This window comes from Ostrea edulis, chromosome 4 (assembly GCF_947568905.1).
Source record: "Ostrea edulis chromosome 4, xbOstEdul1.1, whole genome shotgun sequence".
In the NCBI taxonomy this organism is placed as follows: Eukaryota; Metazoa; Mollusca; class Bivalvia; order Ostreida; family Ostreidae; genus Ostrea; species Ostrea edulis.
The window spans coordinates 92,107,662-92,126,812 of NC_079167.1; the positions used below are offsets into that span (position 1 = coordinate 92,107,662).

Genomic DNA, 19,151 nt, shown 5'->3' on the forward strand with positions numbered 1-19,151 from the left:
TATTTAATATAATATTTCCTCAAAACTTACCAAGTTTAACAACCTGCAATTTTCTCAAAAACTGAAGAAAATCAAAATCCTTGCAACATGCACATCTTCCATACCCATACAAATACCCTGTAAAATAAGGTCCTCACTTGAAAACTGTAGAAGGAAAAACAGACAAATCATGTACTTTCTATGTAATAGTTCCCCAAAACTGACAAGTTCAATAGCCTGTGATTTTCTAAGAAAAAATTGAAGGAAATTAAAATCCTTGCCACATGCACACTCAGTCTGCACACCTTCAATATCCATATAACACCCTGTAAATAAGAAGGTTCTCACTTGAAAACTGTGGGAAGAGTTCACCAGACAAACTATGTACTCTCAATGTACTATTTCCTCAAAACTGACCAAGTGCAATAATCTGCAATTTTCTCAAGAATTGAAGACGATCAAAATTCTTGCCACATGCACATTTTCAATACCCAAACAAACACTATGTAAACAAGATGGTCCTCACTTGAAAATTGTGGGAGGAGTTCACCGGAGAAATTACGTACCCTCCATATAACAATAATTTTCAAATAAAGGGGCAAAACTCCAACAAGAGAGGTCAAAATGGATCAAAATTGCAACATGATCTTGTGATCCACAAAGAAGCTACATAGCAAGTTTCAGCTTGATGACAGAGAAATGAAATTAGAAACAGAAAACCCCAAATGGACGGATGGACAGACCTTGCTGTACCATGTTGCGTCCAGTCTAAAGACCGGCGCATAAAAATGAAACTCCAAATTTGGCACCCAAAATGGCCAAGTGTTTTGGCTAATAATTGACATTCAAATGTAAACACCCCCCCCCCCCCTCTTCCCTTTCGGAAATCCTGGATCCGCCACATAAGTACACATACAGAAACCAATGTAAAGCACTCACACATCAACAGACATCACATGGTTATACTAATCTCACATGATTATACTAATAAAACACTCACACATCAACAGACATCACATGGTTATACTAATCTCACATGATTATACTAATAAAACTCTCACACATCAACAGACATCACATGATTATACTAATCTCACATGATTATACTAATAAAACACTCACACATCAACAGACATCACATGGTTATACTAATCTCACATGATTAAAGAGATATATAACATTGCATCTCTTCAGTCTTACACTGATAACGAACATGTGTAGCATTACTTTGGTCCATGTTTTATTGTACTGAAACATTTAAATACATGTAGATAATAACATTAGTCACCAAAATAAATTTAAATGCAGCATTTTTATATAGGTTTATATCATATCAATGTATAGTGCATACATGTACAAACATAATGAACAAAGAAATTGAATACAATGTACATTACATATACATATGTGTATATTCTATGAAACTGGATTTTTAAAATTGTTTTTATTTCTTCAATCCCCCCCCCCAGAACTCTGTTTTATGCTATCCACTGTCAGAGTAGATGAAAAGGGAGGTTTAGGAAGAAGGAGAGGGATATAATTGTGTCAAGAAGACATTTTTAGATTAAATTCAGAAAGAAAATCATTGTGCAGGTTTGATTAATCATCACAAACAGTGTATCTCCCTGCATCTGGCTCACATCCTGAACAAATCCACAAAGAGGATATCAAAGTTTATAAACTTTAGCACTTCATCACTACAAGCAAGAGGCAAATAAGAAAATGGGCATTTCCCAATATCACAGGAAATTTATTATAGAAGACAATTATAAATGATCAGCAAAATGCTCCCCCCCCCCCCCCCCCATTCCTTGATGTCAGTAATTCTGAGATCACTATAGAGATCAGCTAAGAGGACAATCCCAAATTGATCATGGGTCCAAGATAAATATGTTCCCTCCTCCTCAGTTATATTTCATTCTCTTTGGTCAATATCCTTATTTATTACTCCAGTACTTTCTTTGCTCAGTCAGAAATCTTCCTCACTATGAATGCTATGGCAATCACTGTTTTAAATGGAGCTGCTAGTTTGATAATTTTTCAGAACAGACCAACTGAAAAACTTTCTGTTTTCTCAATATATAGTAAACATTCTTGATTTGTACATTATTCATGTTTAATGATGCTCATTGGTCAATCTCTCTCCATGATTACCATTTAAGTGGAACATTTAGCGAGACACAAATTTAGCAATTTTCCCATATTTAGCAAGAGATTGGTAACTTTATAACTCCAGGAAAGATAACTGTTACCTACAATATGGAATAAATTGTAAGCAACATTCAATTTTAGCGATCTCAACACCCTCACTAATAATGCCAAAATTAAATCCTTGCTAAAAACTCTGCTTAAACAGTATTTACCAATAGAATTTCCACACAAGAACATTATATGACAAAGTAAATGCATTTATGTCCTCCATACACCCCAACCTGAAAGACTCCATTTTTATTCTAATGTGAAAGTAAATCAAATTTAGTATATTGGTAAGGCAATTACATGTACACCACTGCTTACTAAAGGAAAAATGCTTTCCTAAGCCATTTTGCATAAATCATTCCATACAGAAAACAACGAGCAAGAACCTCTGAACACGTAGATTTGATAAAAAAATCAAAGTACCCCCCCCCCCCCCCCCCCCCCAAGTTGTGTATTTAATTGCTGTATCAACTATCATGTTTTCATCTGCGATTCCATCTTTCGAGTTTACCCTTATTAAACTGTAAGCAAACTGTGGGCAAGGGTGGGGTCTGTTCATTGTCGCTAGGCAACAAGGGATCTGATGTGGCATCAATGGTTGGAATGTCCTGTAAATAAAAAAGTTTTTACAGAACACACTGAACTTACTAATGATCAACAATGAATTGTAATCAAGCTACAGTAATAATTTTGTCTCCGACATTTTCCTTCCAGATTTGACAGCTGAAAAGTATAAAGTTGTGTTGTATAAAGATCTACCGATAATCAAGGAATGAATTTAATTTTGGGGCATATCACACGATATAACATGGTTTGAGTCAGTTCTGCAACGCGGATTATAAAAAAAGAAAATTCACCCAAACAAGCATAATATGCCCCATGATTAAATTTGCTCCTTATAATTTAATGCAAGAAGACAAAAGTACAAGTATTCAATTAAACACTTATAAACACAAACACCGATGAAGCGTCGAGCTGTGAAGGCAGCCATCTTGTCACTACAGAGCATGTAATTTAGGCATATTTATCAAATTCGAAAACACAGTTATTGACGGTGAAGTTTGCTACAAACTTCATAACAGAAAATATGTGTAGGCTACACATGTATGAAGTTTGCTACAAACTTCATAACAGAAAATATGTGTAGGCTACACATGTAATGCATATTTTACTACTGCCCTCTGCAGTCGCTCTGCTTTTGATTTTATGAAGATTTTTTTACTACATGCAGCTATACTGGTGTTTATTACAACAAAGCCAAATTTCACCTGGATACTGAGGTGCCCTCGGACAAGGAAGTGAAATGATGCCCTCGGACATGGAAGCGAAATGATGCCCTAAGACAAGGAAATGAAACCCGGATATTGAGGTGCCCTCAGACAAGGAAATGAAACCCAGATATTGAGGTGCCCTCAGACAAGGAAATGAATGATACTTTATTACATGTACAGTAAAACACAGTTATAGCAAACCCTTATAGCCAGCAAAAACAATTTGAAATAACCTAACTTCATTATACAGCAAAACACAGTTATAGTGAACCTCCAGAGCCAGCAAAAACAATTTGTTATATTCAAACTTCATAATACAGTAAAATATGATTATAGCGAACCCCCAGAGCAAGCACAAAAGTTTGTTATAACCAAACTTCATTATACAGTAAAACATGGTTATAGTGAACCTCCAGAGCCAGTGAGAAACAATTCAATACAAACAAACTTCATATAGAATTTTGTTATTTTTCTCTCACAGGGGAATAAATATCAATCTGCTGTAAGCATGAATTCATTATAAGTGTGTTTGTTATAAACATGTTTTACTGTATTCACCCTGCCAATCTGATTCCGCAACAGTGTAGAATATTAAGTATTACACATTTTATCCAGAAATGTACCTGATATTGAGATATAAAATTAAGCAGTCTTAAAGACAGCTTCCTGCTGGAATGTAGTAACTCTTGTAGGCTGAAAAAAAATTAAGAGACTTGTATATTCATCTGAAACATATATCATCTTATTAACAGATAGGTGACAAGGAAATTATGTAAAATAAAGGAAAACACGTACCCTTCTTGTTTAAACAGGCCAAAGTTAACAACCTTAGAACAAATTTCTTTGTTGAGACTAGAGTCAAACAATGGAATGCCAAAATAACAGTCCAATAAAACCCAGTGTTCCTCCTGACTTAAGTCACATGACACTTGACTCTTCGGGAGATCTAGTCTTAGATGATGTTTTAATGCCTGTGCACTAGATTTCTCCACTGAGTCACTTTCTAATTCAAGCATGTCAATTTCCATAGCTAACACATCAGCTGATTGCTGATCTTTCACCCCATTGGACGGTTCACTGCTTTCCCATTCACTGGCTACATCTCCAACGAGGAAGTCATCGTCCTGGTCGTCTCTCCATACTGTCTGGGACTCCCTGCCCGTGTTTAGCAGGGTGATATACCCACACGAGTTTTTTAAGTCTATTTGTTTAGATACTGTCTGTATTGCACTATGTTTCTGGTAAGCACCACTTGAGAAATCACCTGTAAGAGATTTTCATCTACGTATAAGACATTGTTTTTCTGTGCAGAATAAAATTCTCACTGTGGAATCAAATAAATTCTCATTGTAGAATCAAATTCTCACTGCAGAATCAAAAGCAAATGATGAAAACAAACTATGATAACGAAATGTTTGCAGGTGATCTTTGTCAATTTGGGGCTATTTTATCATTTTTTTGGGCTTTTCAAAAAACCTTCACTCACTTCAATATCTAGACTACACAATACAGAACAAATCTATATTGAAGTTAGACTGTACAGTGTAATTCTATATACTGGAGTTACATGTACAGCGTAATTTTATATACTGGAGTTACATGTACAGCATAATTTTATATACTGGAGTTACATGTACAGCGTAATTTTATATACTGGAGTTACATGTACATGTACAGCGTAATTCTATATACTGGAGTTACATGTACAGTGTAATTCTATATACTGGAGTTACATGTACAGCATAATTTTATTTACTGGAGTTACATGTACAGTGTAATTCTATATACTGGAGTTACATGTACAGCGTAATTCTATATACTGGAGTTACATGTACAGCATAATTCTATATACTAGAGTTACATGTACAGTGTAATTCTATATACTGGAGTTACATGTACAGCATAATTTTACATACTGGAGTTACATGTACAGCGTAATTTACCTGAATCTTCCTTCGCAAATGGGAAAGCCACTTTGACTGATTTTCCCTCGGATTGCCATCCATGTGCCTGTGTTAAACAACAATCACTAATACTATCATCAAAAACTTACACAATCAGAATTTTTAATAACCACAGAATGAGGAATAGTCATGTAGCTTATGTACTCAACTTTCAGCAAAAAAACCAACTGACATGCTACTACTATATGAAAGTTGGTTTAAGACCCTTACCTGGACTAGAACTGCAGAGTGAGTGAGAGCATCATTCAGGGTCAGGAGAATATTTGATGTTGCTATAACGCCCGGGTCATGTCCCCAAGTTGTCACAAGAAGTCTGTCATAATCCTTCAATATAAAACACAAAAATCTATTACACCAATCAATATAAAAATCACTCTAAAGGTGTAATGACTTAACATATTTCACCGGAGCAACTTACGTAAAACATTTTAGGAAGTCGACGTAATTTAGTTCCCTTGACCAGTAAAAGACTCGGGGGTCCACAGCCAGTTATATGGTAAATGTACAGTTTAAACCACACAGAGTTGACCTGAAAACAGAAAATATGATTACCACATACAGCTTTATAATCTTTGTGACTGTATGAACAATTCATTGTACTGTAAACTTATTCTAAATGACAGAAATGATAATAATCGAGCACCATTTTCACCCTGCACTACGACTGAATATATGCAAGCCTACTATAATGATGATTTAGTTGTAGTCTTCCATGTTAAAGATGCTAAATACAATATACAACATAACATAATACATTTACAAAACATAATCGAGCACAAATTTCATTTTCACCGTGCACTACGACTGAATATAAGCAAGCCTATGATGATTTAGTTGTAGTCTTCTATGTTAAAGATGCTAAAAATAATATATAACAAAACGTGATACATTTACAAAACAAGATTTGGACTAATTTTCAACCAGTTGATATATAAAACAACTGACCTCTGGAATGGCTGGCCCAATGTGTTGAGGTATGCAGCTACTGACGGGACGAATCTCGTAACTCAGCGGGGCCATCGACACTAGTAAACTGTTCATGAAGATGTCGGTCAAAATCAATCAAAATTCATCTAAAACTTTAATAATTGTAATCACATGTATCTAAATATTTACATTTCCCAAGTTTTTTTCCTTTGATATCTCTACCAATTGTGATGATAGTCATTTCCTCATTGTGTTGCAGTTGTGAACAATAAGTGTATGAATACACATAAATATAGAGTGGGTATCTTAACGACTAGGAATTCTGACAGAAATGAAAGTGGAATGAACACTGTAAATATAAGAAATAAGCTTCAATTTTGAAAATACGTTTAAAAATTGAACAGCAATTTTGAACTGTTCATGGTCAATATGAACGGCTGTGGATTTGAGGCAAATTCTGTGAATCGCTAGCCTCAAATCCAAATCCATTCATATTGACATGAACAGCTCAAAAGTGCTGTTCAATTCTTATATTTATATTCATTTACTAAAACACCATTTGTTTACATTGCTTCTATAAGTCATAGAATATTTTGTTGCATAAAATGAACTCCTAAGATCCTGTCACAGTCGTATTGTGACGTACGTCAACACATAGACATGACGTCACACTTCATCTCACCCTGCCTTTTATCAACATTGCACGGTGCACTATATTTTGGAGGTAGGAGATTACAAAATTAAGATGATAATCCACGTAAGTTCACAGTCTTAATCTAAGGTGTGACATTGTGAGATCTTTTTGACACATTTTGTATTTTTTCAAATCATTATGCTCTCTCGGTCGTGTGCTTTAAACTAGTTCATAATCCGTTCATAGTCAATGTGAACGGATTGTGTCTTGCACTGAAATTGGTTGCTTCATAGAGGAAAATGTGATTTGTAATATAAATATAGGAGTATGAACTGCAACGCTTCACGCCCGCATACTTTTCATGAAGCATTAACACGCTTTCTGAAGTATGTTCTCATGTATTTTTGAAACTGAAATTCATTTCTTAAATGACATCTTAATTACGTTATAACATTTGATAAATCTGTAATATCACAGTCAATAAAACCAGCAGCACTATTCTTGGCACCATGCATAAGAAATTACAGAATTCATCAAGTATGAAGCCGACTACTGAGTCTATACAATGACACAGATAGTACCTGTAGTTTCGGTTCAGTACCCTGGCTCTGGTTGCAGAATCCAGGCCCAGCAGGCTCTCGCATCGAATCAGGTCCACAGCCAAACCATTCCCGTTCTCTGTGTCCATGTTGAGGTCTTTGTTGTATCGCAGGAAGCGGACTGTGTCCCGCAGTGTCAGAGCGTGAACAAAGTACCGCCGTGCTTCACCCTCAGCTTCTGAACCAACCTAATAAAAAAATCTACCACTTTTAATCCCACGATTAACAAAAGTACCATAAACGGTATATATTATGCCCATGAGAAAGTTGTATAGGGTGTTTTTATTATAAGATGTTACTTTTGTGACATTGAATAGCAAACAAACTGACAGATATATAAAAATAATGTTTGCATTATAGGAATGTTTGATTATCTGTAAAGATGAAAGGCCCTGGCAATGGGTGTTTTTCTTAAGTTATGATTTGTAGAACTTTACTTAAGGTAGTATCAGCCATGATCATGAAGCTTAGCTTCAAAACTGTGACAGGAGGTACATAAACAAACCAAGAGTTCTGTGTGGAAAATATTTCCCCAATATCAACAAGTTAAACAATGTGTAACTATTTCAAACATCAAAGAAAATTAGAAAATTGATGAGAATCAAAATCCTTGCAATATGCCCATCTTCAAGTTGTTTACAAATGCCCTAGCTTTAAAACTGTGAGGAGTTAAAAAGATATGCACTCACTGTATAATACAGCGTATTTCCTAAAAACTTATTAAATTCAACCTGTAATTTTCTCAAAAATTTAAAGAAAATCAAAATCCTTGCCACATGCACATCTTCCATACCCATACAAATGCTCTGTAAAATAAGAAGGTCCTCACTTCCAAATTGTGGAAGGAGTTAGATGGACAAATTATGTACCCTCTATACATCATTAATTTTCAAATAAAGGGACAAAACTCCTGCAAGAGGTTGAAAATGGTTCAAAATTGCAACATGATCTAGGGTGACCAACAAAGAAGCTACATAGCAAGCTTCAGTTTGATCTGAGACAGAGAAATTAAAATAGAAAGAAAAGAAAAAAAAAACTGAACAGACAGACAGACGTAGCTGTACCATAATTTGTCCCATATAAAGACGGGTGCATCACAAGAAACTATTGTGATGTTTCATTTCAAGCTGATGCTTTCCTTGACGAATGATGAACAAGACTTGCCTTCTCAAGTTCTGCCAAGAAGCTATCCAAAGATTCGTCACTTAACTTCCCAACTTCAAACATGGTTACTGCATGACTTTTCAGGCCCTGAAATCATAAACACCAATTAAATTTCCATTTCAAATTAAGTTATCTCAAGAATCTATTAGTACTAACCCAAGTTTCTTCAATATTGTCCCAAATTAAACTGTCCAATTTTTGAAAATTCCTCCAACACTAATTTAAATGGTATGATTAGATTTGAATGTCACACATATTGTCGTACCGGCGATAAATTTCCCATCATCAGAAAGGCAGTTAAAGTTGAATCAAACAGGAATGCAATCCTTTTTATTGCGCTGCTAGTAGGACTTGTGTCTTCTGAAATACAATACATGTATCATATGATTTGCCTAAATGTGTAATTTACAGAGTAAATACAATATTGTATAATTAGCCTATGGTTCTATATTACAGAATAAATACAATACTGTATAATTAACCTAAGGGTCTATTTTACAGAACACAATATTGTATAATTAACCTAAGGGTCTATCTTACAGAATAAATACAATATTGTATAATTGACTTATCGGTCTATATTACAGAATAAATACAATACATGTATTGTATAATTAACCTAAGGGTCTATCTTACAGAATAAATACAATATTGTATAATTGACTTATCGGTCTATCTTACAAAATAAATACAATACATGTATTGTATAATTAACCTAAGGTCTATCTTACTGAATAAATACAATATTGTATGGCATGCTAAAGAGTCTATCTTACAGAATAAATACAGTGTACAATATTGTATGATTGGCCTTTTATATATTTATTACATTGAGATCAGGATCCATGAGAACTTTATTCCATTATTTAATATTCTGGGAGGTCAACAACAACAGAATCATGAATCTGAAGTCAACTACATATACAACTATAAAACCGTACACAGTCCATGGATTCACACCAGATATCCCGAGTCAGAAGTCATTGTATCCAGTACCCAATTTTACCTTAAACCAATAAATCTATGATGTCAGAGTTTGGTATGTACATTGTCAGTCCGATAACATCATGGGATCACTCACCCATGACAGTTTTATATGTACATTGTCAGTCCGATAGGATCATGGGATCACTCACTCATGACAGTTTTATATATACATGTACATTCAATGATTGTCAGACAATATTAAAGAATCACTCACCCATGACAGTTTTATATGTACATTGTCAGTCTGATAGCATGAAATCACTCACCCATGGCAGTTTCCAGAGCACTCTTATTTGCCTGATTGTTTGTGTCTAGAGATACCGGGTTATTGTTGGCTTCCAGTAAGGCCTCCTCTGATGTTTCATTCCAATCCAAAATTATCTGATCCTTGGTCATTCTGCAAAAAAAAAAAATCCTAATTAAAGACTGGTTGTTTTTAAAGCTGATGTCACTATTTGCACATTGGACAATCCATTGTCGTCCATACAACACAACTACAAGTTTGACACAGCACACATAGGAAGTAAATTCGCTGATTAATGCAAGATTATAAAATGTTACAGCAAAGTTCTGTAATCTGTGATGTACACAATGTGTATGCGCCTAAACACAAACACAATGGACATGTTTGTGAAACACTATGTTCCAGAGCTGAGTTGTGTTCACCTGTGACAAATTTGACCTGGATCTTTATCACCCAGTACAGTCTCTATTTTGTATTTGACAAATGTTATGAAAAAGGTTAAAGGTTAAAGTTGCAGACTGACAAAATGACATTAAAAAAGATGATGTAAATAAAATCCTACTTTTTATTTGTTGGCTGTAGTTCTCTCCAGGAAGAATGGAGATCTTCAGCATGGACATTTTCCGCTCCCTTCTTCTTGGCAAAACCGAGTCGACAGTACATAGAAACAGCGCTCTGAATGCAGAAAGACTTCAATCAAGTCCCTGTTACGTATTGCTAAAAACTGATTTATTGCCATATCCAGCTGAATTACATACCTTTACCAGCAGTAAATCAATCTGCAGTACATTAGCAAGCTGTAAAAGATATTACACAAGATCAATATAGCACAAAAATAATCAACATAGCACACAAAAATAATCAACATAGCACAAACATAATCAACATGGCACAAAAATGATCAACATAGCACAAACATAATCAACATAGCACACAAAAATAATCAATATAGCACAAAGATAATCAACCTAGCACAAACATAATCAACATAGCACAAACAAAATCAACATAGCACAAAAACAATTAAAATACAGTACCAAAAACATCAGGATTTGCACAATTTCTGAATTTCAGCAAATTCGTAATTTTGTATAGCCTTATGTTATCAAACAGTCATACTTAAGGCATCCTTACCTCTGCTACCGTAGTATGTTCATCAATGGAGACGAATATTTTATACAGCAGAGTTTCTAAGTAGTCTCCGAGAACTCGATTCATCACAAATCCCTCCAAAGGTGGCACTATACATAGGAAATTATTATTACATGTGAGGAACTTATATACACTTTATAAATTGTAAATTTAAACATAAAAATTTCTTAAATTATTTAACTACGCTGTATTTCATCATCACATTGTATACAGTATTACAATAAAAAAAAAACCATACTTCAAACTAGTACATAAAATGGAAACATAATAAGACCACAATACCAATCGATTCAAATTTTTGAAAATTAAATCTAGACAAAGAAAAATGGCTATGAAACCTACCTATAATATAATCGTCATCATTTATGAAACCTACCTATAATACAATCGTCATCATTAATGGGCACATTGAGGTAAATCAATCCTTTCCTATATAAACCTGTAAAAATAAAACATGACTTATCTCGTATCATAATCGATACCTGGTAGTTGACACATTTATACACAGAAATCACAATCAATACCTAGTAGTTAACAGAAATTTCTCTTTGGTACATGTAACAGAAATCTGCACTTAAAATACAAAAAAATATTACATCCTAAGAGTATTGTCAGTCATTAAAACTGCACACAAGTTACAATGTTTTGCCTCAAAATTTAAAAATGATGGAACTTAAAAAAGCGGGGGTTATAGAGATAAAATTTTTGAATTTTCATACAAAATTTTAGATAAATTAAATTGGACTAACATTCTGTTTCGAAAAATACAGTTGTATATCTATCAAACAAATTACCAAATTCACAAAATTTTACTAATCCCAAGTTACTACATGTAGTTATATCATAATCCAAAGGTATAATATTGACAATATATATTAGATGAATCAGATATAGACAAATTGTTCAGATTTAGAGCTTTTTGATTAAGCAATCCCTCCACCACAAAACATAGTCCTTACCAAACCTTTCAAACTTTGAATGGATATTTCAAAAAAAATTCAACTATTCAGGTTTAAGTATATACAATGCATGTATATATTTTAACAAATAAAAAAAGCATTGAGCCAGTATCTACACATACAACATCCTGCACAGTTGTGTTCAAAGGCTAAGGAGCTAACTTTCCCCCTAAAATAGAATAATTCAAATTCATGGGGATCAATTTTCATGGATTGTTGAGATTTTAGATTTCGATGGGATCTAATTTCGTGGATATGATTATTGTGCATAGAGACATTACGTAAATCCAATATTTCATTGTGGTTTGAAATTTGTGGGATTGCAGTACCTTTGAAATCCCCAAAAATTGAACCCCCATGAAATAAAATGATTTTATTAAAAGTAATCGGTCTTTATAAGAAATCTACACATAATTATGTGAAACTGAAAACTGACTTTGAATAATTTTGTACTCTATCTCTCCAGCAAGCTGACTTCCCCTCTCACAGTCTATTATAGTGTCAATCACACTCTTCTCAGAAACCGAGCACATCTGAAATAGAAGAAGATTTTCAATTCATACTATGACCCAAAAAAGAGGCCCATGGGCTACATCACGCACCTGAGTCACCTTGGCCCATATTTAAAGCTTTTCCCTACATTTTCGTATGCAAAACTTTTTACAAACTTGAATTTACATTATGTCAGGAAGCTTTCGTGTGAATGTAAACTTCTCTGGCCCAATGGTTTTGAGAAGAAGATTTTCAATGATTTTCCCTATATATTTGTAAGTAAAACTTAAATCCCCTATTGTGGCCCCATCCTACCCCGGGGTGTGTGTGTGTGTGTGTTATGATTTTGAACAAACTTGAATCTACTTTATACTAGGAAGTTTTCAAGTAAATCTCTACTCTTATGGCCCTGTGATTCTTGAGAAGAAGACTTTTAAAGATTTTCCCTATATATCTGCATGTCTTTGATCCCCTACTGTAGCCTTAACCTATCCCTGGGGGCTGTGATTTTTACAAACTTGAATCCGCACTATGTCAGGAAGCTTTCATGTAAATGTTAACTTTTCTGGCCCAGTGGTTCTTGAGAAGAATATTTTTGAAGATTTCCCTATATACATTTGTACGTAAAATTTTGATACCCTATTGTGGCCCTATCCTACCCCTGGGGGGGGGGGGGGGGGGGGGGGGGGGCATGATTTAAAAAAAAACTTGAATCTGCACTATGTCAGGAAGCTTTCATGTAAATTTCAGCTCTTCTGGCTCAGTGGTTCTTGAGAAGAAGATATTTAAATGACCCCTATTTTTGCATTTTTGTGATTATCTCCCTTTTGAAGGGGACATGGCTCTCCATTTGACCATACTTGAAAGCCCTTCACCCAAGGATGCTTTCTGCCAAGTTTGGTTTAAATTGGTCCAATGGTTCTGGAGAAGAAGTCAAAAATGTAAAAAGTTTACAGACAGACGGACAGACAAGTAAAACTCATTTGAGCTTTCAGCTCAGGTGAGCTAAAAGAGAAGAGCAGATCGAGAAGCTGATGTTAATTGGGGATTTTCGAGTTCTTCCATGCCCGTGTTTATTCTGCATTTAGTTACTATTACGTCATACTTTTTTGGCATGGTCATTTCCCGTTTATCGTCATTAATATACATACACAGGTATATAATTATAAATAGCCCAATAAAATGAACGTTGATTCAATGCAAGTATCGAATTGAAAATATTTTTGTTATAGATGAGTATTTCTTGTTCCTTTTCCCATAATAATAACCTACAAAGGCTATGTAAGCTTGAAATTAGTATGAATTTGGAAATCTTTTCTAAAATTGTTGGTGCATGGTGAAGTCTATACATACAAAAAAATTGTCTCAAGCTCTTGAAAGTCAATCGCCGATAGGTAAAGAAAAAATATTGAATTGTTGGAAATCATCAATTGAAATATGGTCAAAAATTCAAGACATACCAGCTTTTGCAACTTATTATGTCATGATTTATCTTTACAAATATTGGGCACCATTGGAATGAACGACGATTTAGGCATTACAAATCTGATGATGAATATATTGGAACTTCCGAGGCATGCACATAGAATCAGGGTGGGAGGGATGGTCCCCCTTTGAACAACCATCATTTTCTATTATTCATATATACAAATTAAGATATATTTCGTGAAACAACCATTATCCCCCCCCCGCCCCAACTTTTTATGGATGCAGAAGTGAATGGTAAAAATGCAATTCAATATGAAGTGAATACATGTTTCTCCCCACGATTCAAATAATTGGAGTTTGGGGAAATTACCCCTACCCCCCCCTTGAATTTTAAAAAGGTGTGAAAAATATATTGAGGTATAATGAGTCATATGTCACTACTTAACTCTCCTCCATGTATTTGGAACTTGAAAGATTTTGAATACAATGTATTAGTAAAAGGAACATGTTTGGTTTTGTTTGTTTTGATATATTTATCTAATCTTGTCAAGAATTTTATTTTGTGAAGACATCTTCTCTGGCTACCCCCTCCCCCACCCACCCCTCCCTGAAAAACGATGCTACTAGTTTGTTTCCCCCTCTTCTGTAAATCCGAGTTACATACTCTGCCACACACCAATAATATAGGGTTATTGAACTTATATTGGTGAATATTGGCACGAGTTGGCTGTGAAATTGCACGAGCTTGCAAGTGCATTTTAACCGCCAACAAGTGCCAATATTCACCAATACAAGTTCAATAACCCTTTTATTATATAGCTAAAGTATTTAGTTGTTAAATTATATCCCTTTTCACTCAAAATACTCCAAAATAGACGAGAATTCATCAATATTGGCAATTAAGATGAAGGTGTGCAATATCAGTATGCATTTCTTAACTGTGCAATATTAAACCCGTCATTAATGCATGAAGGACAATGGTTTCGTGAATGAGGACATCATAATCTATGTACAGTAAAACATTTTGTTTAAATAAATAAATATGATATCAAATACCGACTCTGTCAGATTCGGAGCACCGTCGTCTGTCATTTTGGATTGTTTACGTCGTTACGGTAACGTCAATATTGAACGCTCATGCTCGGAATGTTTCGGGCGTACACAATTTACGCAATGCAAAGTTAGCGTTGAATAAATTCTCAGGATATTGAACGCTAACAATCTCTAGATTTTACGCAGATTTTATAATAGACTATTTATTAGCTATACAATTATTACTGGTTCTTAAATTCCGTATCAAAACCAGTAAGTAAAATAAATGAATGAAATCGTCTGAGTGTTATATCTAAACAAGCATGCCTAAAAAAAGCGCCAAGTCACGTGACTTAGGTAGATTCTAAAACACAAAATATGCACAGAACAAAAGAACTCGAAAATCCCTATTACAAATGTGTAACCAAAAAAAAAAAAAAAAACCAAAAAAAAAACCCTGCGATGATATTGACACTCAAAGCCAATTAACTTTGTAATGGCGTATCAGAAAATTGTCATTCCATGCAGTCCCATACAGGCACACATAACACTGGAGATCTACTGGTAGCTCTCACAACAAATTCAGGATGGACAGACAATCAACAAGATGGACAGAATGAACAGACAGAATGAAAACTACAGGCCTCTTACATTTTTGTTACAAGCTACCAATTAATCTGAGAAGATTGGAATCTAGTGACCTTGACATCTTCTTCTGTAATGTAGCCTACATTCGCCATCCACCAGTGTTCAAATGTCACTGCTTCGATTGGTTGCGCCGGTAAGAGATCTTTTGGTGGTTTACGTCGGAAGAACTTCTGTAAAATCAATAGTGCATTCTGGTGTATATGATCCCAGCTTAATCAGAAACACATGTAAGTAGAATTCATAGGTTTAATTAAATCATACAGCCAACAGTCATATTCAGCCCCTCAGGGAACCTCAGTATAATGGTCACATGACAAGGAGTCTCTCAATAGAATTTTGGGGATTATGGATACTTGAGTTGGCCTAGTAGGATTAATGCATGGTATATTCAAACTGGTTCAAAAGTTGTTGAGGACAGCATGAAGTTTATTGTCCATTGTGTAACTCACACTATTGGGTCTGGAGCTAAAAATGGTCTGACAGAACATGTCAAAACGTAAAATCATGTAAAAAATACTTTTTATAATTTAATATGAAGGAATAAGTTTAATCAATCTGTGTCTTTTTTTTTTTTAAATATTGTCCATCTCCACCAGTCTTGAAAAATTCAATCCACAGTCAGTTACAATGCTTCTCTTCCACAAATACACAATGCACACACTTCTGTTGTAAATATTTTTGAAATATAAGCACTTATAACACATATAAACCTAGTAAATATGTCAAGAATGGCATTACGCATTTTGACCAGATTTTTTGCTTTCCAAAGAGGGTCATGTCCCTCTTTTTACCTGTTGGAGGTTGGCAACTATGCACATCAGTGCCATTGCAAAGTTTATCTCTGCTTGTTTGCACAGTTCTAATTGGAGTTACTGTACAGTAGCAGAATGGGCATAAATTTATGAATTGTAAATCTGAAAATTTTTGTCATCAGTAAAATTCTAAGCAATTTTGCAAGTCTAATGAGTTAAAAAAAAAAATATTTTGTAAAAATAAATCCTTAGAATGCATCTATCATGTCCTCAAACAAGTCAGTAATGATCCCAAAAATGAATCCATGCAAAAATTGGCAAACTCATGGAGCTTGAATTATATTGTCCATGTATCAAGAATCTTTACTGCACAAAGAAGGTAAATCAGAAAGTTTCCTTGCATATTATGAATGCATTGTGTCATCACAATAATTACAACACACTCTGTTGACATGTTAATCACACCATCCAGATGCAGATGAAGTTTGAATTCTCCATCCCAGAATTTAACCTGAGCATAAGATGGTGCAGAAGACCCATAAACATTGGCTAACTCACCATGTATATCATTGCCTGTTCTTATCTTTTAGGTACAAGTACCGAATTATAGCACGGTACTCAACTTTAGATGAAAAGCATGCCTTTGCATCACTAGCCATGTTTGACATTCAATATCTTATTAAAGAATGACTCGATATGCGTGCAATTTTGTACCCAGGTATAAAACATGTGTTGAAACAAGACATGAAATTTGTGACCATCTCGGTCGATCAGAAATGGGATAGGCTGGTTACTTATTGACTCGCCCTTGTAATCACACCATCCAGTTACAGATGAAATACGATCCAATCCTTTTGATTGTCAAATTTCTTCCTTGCTATATTCTGATTCACATGCATAAGTTTCCACTTTTGAGACAAGCTTCAAAATGTTATCTGTAGGAGGTAGCTTCCCTAGTTACAAGGTAATCCTGTACAACTTAGAAAATAGTGTAAATTGGGTCATTAATGTCACTGGGATACTTATTCTGTCAGCCTTCAAACCCATGTAGGATACATGTATCTGAAATTGTGTGAATTTTTTTGCAAACAGTGTGTTTTCTAATACATTGAAAATGTTACTATTGTGCTTATTCATTTATAAGACCAAAAAAAAAAATATGTATGTCCGACTTTTCCCTTTAAATTGCATAAATGCTTCCTACTTCATGTTGAGCTTCAATAAAAGATTTCTTATTGGATTGGGTCTGATCAATGAATTTTCAATTCTAGTTAGGAGAGATTCAGTCAGCATGGAATGATTCAAGAATTTGACAGAAATTCTATATCTGTGTATTAAGTATCAGCTAACAGATCTTACCTTTGATGATCGACATTGGTTCATTAGATCAATGTATTGATTACGACCAATACCCAACAGTCTCAAACCTGTAAAGAACGGAAATGTATTAAGGCTAGGTGTAGAGACTTTGTTTCTAGCAAGCAATCTTAACTTTTGATGTTATCATGTCACCAAGTCAGTTATTTGATCAAGATATTGAGTATTATAAAAAAAAAAAAAAAAACAATTAAAAAAAATACAACAATAAACAAAAAACAAAAAAACTTAAGCTATTGACCTTAGCTTAAGTGTTTCACTTTGGTAATTTTACAGATATAAAATCTTATGCATCTAATTTCATTTCATTTCTTTTATTGCTCTTCTTACCCTTATATAAGGTGCTATATGAATTTTATCATTTATTATATTACATAAGATCAAATCAAAGCAGTTAAATATAAATCAATAGAATATTTCAAAACACTTCAACTGACATCAGAATTATGTCAGGGACACCTTTGAATATGGCAAATAAAAACCTAAATAAACTTCCTTAATGCTTAAATACTTATATAAATGTTTCCTGGTCACAGTGTCCCTAGTTTAAATACTTTTAAAAATCTGAAAACTCAGGTAACAAAAGTTAGTTCAGATATCAGGCGCCTCATTAAGCTGTTCAACTTACAATCGGCAGCAGTGAAGTTTGGAAGGGAGTCATAACTCTTTTCTTGAGTCATAATGTCTGACATCATGTTGATGTAGTAGGTGAAAGGTGTGACCCTGAGTCCCTTGACAATGACATCTGACAAGTGGTAGGGGTAGAGCATTAAGTGTTCTTGGCTGTACTGCATCAAGTCTTCATAGTACCGCCTCTCGTCCTTCCTCACTGTACGAACTAAATTACCTTTATAGCGCAACTGATTCTTAATGCTAAATTGAACAATGGCTTTGTCATATTCTCTCTGCGAATTTCCAAGAATCTACAAAAGCATGAAAAATACCAAATAAGTAAAAGCTTTAACTAGATTTACATCATAATAAATTTTAAAGTCTACCACTAGATCTTATTTTACAATATAGGGAACAACGTTATTAAATTTTCCTGACCTCAATCGCTAAAAAAAAAAAAACCTCATAAAAATCTGAATGTTTATTATGAGCTTTGATACTGTAATAACACAAATGCAAATTAGCAATCTCTCAATTATATTGGAATACGACATCCTTTGCAAATACAAGACTGTAAATACTTGTTTGACGGCTGCTGGCAGCTTCTGCCACGTGTTGTTTAGTCTGATCTGATTTTCTACGTCTGTATTCATGTCGTTGGTTGATTTTGATGATCAGAGACAATGTCATCAGTCATTATTTCGTTATCATATGATCAAATATCCACCACC

The 19,151-nt window shown here is 34.4% G+C and overlaps 1 protein-coding gene across 1 annotated transcript; it reads right to left on the reverse strand.

The window, feature by feature from the left end:
• Positions 1-1,202: 1,202 nt before the first annotated feature.
• On the reverse strand, positions 1,203-19,142 carry LOC125668717 (protein FAM91A1-like). Its single transcript, XM_048903071.2, has 20 exons — positions 19,002-19,142; positions 18,437-18,731; positions 17,791-17,858; positions 15,733-15,849; positions 12,516-12,612; positions 11,497-11,559; positions 11,103-11,209; positions 10,727-10,765; positions 10,531-10,643; positions 9,991-10,121; positions 9,003-9,097; positions 8,738-8,824; positions 7,556-7,761; positions 6,359-6,446; positions 5,832-5,942; positions 5,624-5,737; positions 5,393-5,459; positions 4,245-4,713; positions 4,073-4,142; positions 1,203-2,786 (listed from the first exon to the last, which is right to left on the reverse strand). Exons 1-20 carry the CDS (start codon positions 19,071-19,073, stop codon positions 2,661-2,663), a joined length of 2,535 nt encoding a protein of 844 aa, XP_048759028.2. The 5' UTR covers positions 19,074-19,142; the 3' UTR covers positions 1,203-2,660.
• Between the last annotated feature and the right edge of the window lie 9 nt (positions 19,143-19,151).